The sequence below is a fragment of the Cariama cristata genome, unplaced genomic scaffold, assembly GCF_000690535.1.
Source record: "Cariama cristata isolate BGI_N322 unplaced genomic scaffold, ASM69053v1 scaffold23277, whole genome shotgun sequence".
Classification (NCBI taxonomy): domain Eukaryota; kingdom Metazoa; phylum Chordata; class Aves; order Cariamiformes; family Cariamidae; genus Cariama; species Cariama cristata.
Genome location: NW_009627533.1, coordinates 1 through 4,396, shown reverse-complemented (window position 1 = coordinate 4,396; position 4,396 = coordinate 1). Strand labels below are relative to the sequence as shown.

At 57.0% G+C, this 4,396-nt stretch overlaps 1 protein-coding gene across 1 annotated transcript in view; it reads left to right on the top strand.

Moving 5' to 3' along the window:
* Window positions 1–4,239, top strand: part of SEC16B (SEC16 homolog B (S. cerevisiae)) — a gene marked incomplete at its 3' end in the record, with an annotated part of 19,858 nt that extends 15,619 nt beyond the window's left edge. The window contains 7 exon segments of the mRNA XM_009704483.1: window positions 1,320–1,571; window positions 2,108–2,178; window positions 2,534–2,680; window positions 2,871–2,978; window positions 3,761–3,842; window positions 3,962–4,059; window positions 4,171–4,239. Of these exon segments, the coding sequence (XP_009702785.1) occupies window positions 1,320–1,571; window positions 2,108–2,178; window positions 2,534–2,680; window positions 2,871–2,978; window positions 3,761–3,842; window positions 3,962–4,059; window positions 4,171–4,239 (827 nt within the window).
* Between the last annotated feature and the right edge of the window lie 157 nt (window positions 4,240–4,396).

Sequence of the window (4,396 nt, the reverse complement as noted above, 5' to 3'; positions counted from 1 at the left end):
TCTTTCCTCTCCGCTTTCCCTCCTGCTGCCAAATTTCTCTTCAAAGAGCTCTCCCAGGCAGTAAAATGGATCATCAATCCTGATTGCCTTCTGCTGCTATCACGGCTGAGGCTGGATATCCGTCCCTGGAAAAAAGTTGCGAGTATGATGGGATGGCTTCTCCAAGCAGCCAGGTCTGCTCTGTGTGGTCTCCACAGCGTGCCTTTCTGATGCTTGACCCTTTTGTTCATCGAGAAGGCCATCCAGAGTGATCGTCTGAGGGACCTGCATGCAGAGAAAGCTGGCTTGGTGCTGAATTCATCCGTCTGGGAAAGACAAAGCCCAAGTCAAGGTGCCAAGCTGGGATCCATGTGGTCACAGCAACCTCCCTCTCCATCCTTACAGCCTGGGCTGTCCTCCCTGACTTTTTCTGCCTGGGTAGTGTGGAGTTGAGCATCCATCCTCCTCCCTGGAGATCTTGAGCATCTCCAGGCTGTGCAGAAGCAGCTCGCAGGTGTGAAGCCAAACCTGAGCGGGCTGGAGGCAATGCCGACAGGCAAAGCAAAGGGATTTGTAGGACTGCATCCAAGAGGTGCCGTGATCTGTTCCCAGGCTTAGGCTCACAGGGTCTGGGTCCTGCCTCACAGCGATGGGAGAGAAACTTCCCAGTGCCCAGCATGTTTCTGACTGGAGGCTGCAGTGCTGGAACAAGCTGGACACGGACCAAGGGCAGCGTGCCGCTTGCACCGTGTCTAACATCAGACAGAGAAGCGTGTGTGCATATTAAATAAAACAAACGCCACTTGCTCAACCTGCCTTTCAAACAAACAAAAAAAACCCCAACCCTGAATAAATCTGCCTAAAGCAAGAAACTCATCCGTGGGTGCTCCTGTGGAACAGGAATCAAGGCTGTGTGGCTTCCTTGTGAATTTTCTTTCCTACTGGAGGTGTGTAGCAGGAGTGGAAGACAAGGCTGGGGGCCCTGGGCTCCTTTGAACTGCTGGTACACACTGCTCGCGCTTGGTCTCTTAGCTTCCATGGCATTCCCCTTCTGAATTCGTTTGCAACCTCAGGCACGTTCCCAGGAGGTTTTTCCCCTCCGTCTTTCACAGCCCACCTTCCTTGAAGCCTTTGAAAGGTCCCCGCCGCCGCGCCGTGCTCAACCTCCTCCCTTGCCTGCACGTGGTCCCCAGGGTCCCTCCTCATCCCCCGGGCTCCCGCTGATGCATAATGGAAAAGGGGAGAATTCTGTGCAACAGCCCCATGAAATTATAAACACCGGAGTAAACTCCTGAGGTGTGGGTGTTGGGTTTTGGTATGTTTTGTTTTTTTTTTTTCAGATGGAGAGCCTGCCCGTGAGCATCCTCGCAGCGAAGGCTACCAGTACGACCAGTGGTACCAGCCTGTGCCACCCCAGGGACCCAGCTCCCATGAGAACGTGCCCCTCTGGCCCCCGGTACCCACTCAGGTCACAGCATCACCACTGCTCGGTGTTGAGCAAGAGCTGCAGCCCCCCACACTCAGCCCAGGAACGGCAGTCCCTCTGGAAGGGGTTTTTGACGAGTCCCCTCTGCAGGCGGTGCTGCCGGCAGGTAAGCGCTCCAGCCTTGCTTCTCTGCAGAAATTCCTGTCCCGGGTTAGTAGTGGTGGGATGGGATGTCCCTGGGGGAAGCGTGACCCCCTACGGTACGTGTGTCACTTCAAATGCCACTCCCTGCCAGCACTGCCTTCACCCAGCACCTTGTTTCCCTCCAACCTTGCCCGGCTCATGGAGCTACTGGGGCAACGGTGCCGTGTGTGCAAAGGTCATTTTTGGAAGACCTTGCTCAAAGCAGCGAGGGAGGGCAGCTGTGGGTTGGGGGCCATGCTGCTGCTTCCCTGCCGGGTGGCAAAACGGGCTTCACGTCCAGCAGCGCAAGGCAAGTTTTTTGAGATGCACCGGAGCAGCCTTGTATCTTACTCCCTGGGACAGGGACCGGAATGGCCTTTTGCATCTCTTGAGGGGCACGTCTTGGCCATGTGGCCTTGCTCTGGGATGGGATGATAGAAGCACTGAAAACACCTCTGACAGATGTAGCAGGAGCTCCTTGGGCCAACCCCTGACTGTGTCCTTCCCTCTGCTCTACAGGAGAAGCTGGGGAGCCCCAGGGTGCCCCGCTGTCCCCTGGGGGCGTGCAGCCATCCTGCCCGGCAGAGCAGGTGAGTTGGAGGGGAGGGGTCAAGGGGACTACCCCATCGGGGACCCCAAGGGGATTTGGGACTTGCTGGCTCAACCTTCCACGCACTTAACTCACAGGAACCCCCCTCATCCTGGTGCCAGCTGTCCCCACAGGGACCTGACAGGTTAGGGTTAGCCCTCTCCAGCCTCCTACCTCTGAGACCATGGGCCGCCTACTGCACCCTGCCATGGGTGCTATCCTTCCCTACCTCCTGTGTAAGGGATGTGGAGGTCCCCAGGGACGCTACACCTGCCACGGAGGAGTCCTGGGGTGCTCTGATTGTGCTTGGGGTGGCTCCTCTGGGAACACTAAGGGGCAGCTCTGATCTCTGCCAGGAGGAGTTAAAAGCAAGGGCTCGGACCATCTCGGAGAGCTCCACCATCTCCTTGGGAGACGACAGCCGGCCTTCCTCGGAGAGCGCAGCCGAAGATGCCGCTGAAGAGCCGGCAGCAGCAGAGGCAGTGAAGCCGGGTGAGGATAAGGTGAGCGTGCCAGTGCTGACGTGAAGCCTCGTGCTCTGAGCTTGCTTCTCCCTGATGCCCGCTGTGGCTGCCCTGACCTGGGCAAAACGGTGCCTGCTCCTGGCTGGCACCGGGGGCATCTGGGTGGCTGTGGCATCCCCCCGCCCCTTCTCAACCATTTCTGTTGCCTGTGACAACCTTCATTTCCCAGAGCTCTGGATTTAGGTGGTTTGGCTGGTTTTGGTCCAAACCCACCAAAGAAACATCTCCCAAAGCTGCATCTGAGATGGCCCCAGACTCCCCCATGCCGGGATCGCAGGTAGGGGATGAAAGGCTGTCCTGTTCCTGGGTGACACGCAGGGTTACAGCCATGGGGACAGGTGACACATCTCCCCCTTCGGCAACTATGTTAATAGTAATTGTAAATGTATAAAGCCTCTCTGATCTGGGAGGTCCTCTGAGTACTTGGCAAAATCTGTGGGGATCGCTTGCCCTCCGCTGGAGTGGAACGCAGAAGCTGAAGCGGCACGGCTCGGGCGTGATTTAGGAGCTGAAGGGACGGGAAGGAAAGCCTCCGTAATTGGAAGTGCAGGAGAGATGGGGATGCAGCAGAGAGGGGGAAGCAGCCATGCATGGTTATCCCAGTCCTGGCCGAGTCCTCAGAGTGTCACATCCCCAACTGCAGGCTGATGGTGGGCTTGGAGGCAGATGTTGGAGAGAGATCCTCCCCTGGAAGTCTCCTCCTGGTTGAGAATGACCTACAGTCCTGGAGCAGGAAATTGTGGGATATTGTCCCCAAACTAGCAGGAGATCAGGAACAGAAGGGGATCTATGAACCCTGGTGGCCCCTTACACTGTAGCCAGGCTTGGTGTCTAGCCTCCTGCTTAATTTTGAGCTCTCTGGGTGGTTTAGCTTTGTGAGAAGGGTTGCTTGCCCTGACCCTGTAGCCCCTCCTTAGCTCGGTTGCCTGCAGCTCTCGGGGTACCTCTCCAGCAGGATGGGTGCAGAGCAGTTCCCCGAAAGTGTGGTGTGGTGTCTGGTGCAAAGGTCTTTTCAGCACGCAAGGAGCTTCTGCTCTCAATGGGTGGATGTGGTTTCAGGAACAGACGTCGCCATCCCCACCTGACGCCCCTCTCGCGGCTGCGACGAGCCCTTCGGCTCAGCCTCTCGCCCAAAACCCCGGTAAATGCCACGTGGGTCCTCTCGCCCCGCTCCCTGTGACAGCCTTTTAAGAAGCTGCTCCTCTTAATCTTAAGTGGTGTTTTTTTTTTTTTATTTTGTATTTTGGTTGCATGCCCCAGGAGGAATGCAAGGTGAAAACACCTTCGCTGTTACTCCAGCGTCCATTGAGATGAAAGGCTTGGGGGACACGGATGGCGAGGCGTCAGTGGGCGAGCAGGTGAGGAGAGGAGGGAGGTGTATTCGTGTGTGATGGGGGGTCCAGGACCCCTCTGGCTTTGAAATTGGGGGGGGGGTGGCTGTTAAGTTTCTCGTCCTTCACCCCTTGCAGGCTGGCTCCCACAAATCTCCCCCACTGGTGGGGACAGTTCCCCTCTTCAACCCTGTGCAGGTCTCTCAGGTGAGAGCATCCCCTTGGGGTGTTGCTGGATAGGGCTGGGGGGGGGTGGCTCCTGGCTTTTGGGGTGATGCCAGATTGCAAGCAATCTGCTATGGGCGAGGGGATATCGGGGATACCAGCCCTGGGTGTAAGGGTTTGGTGTTTCTAAGGAAACAAA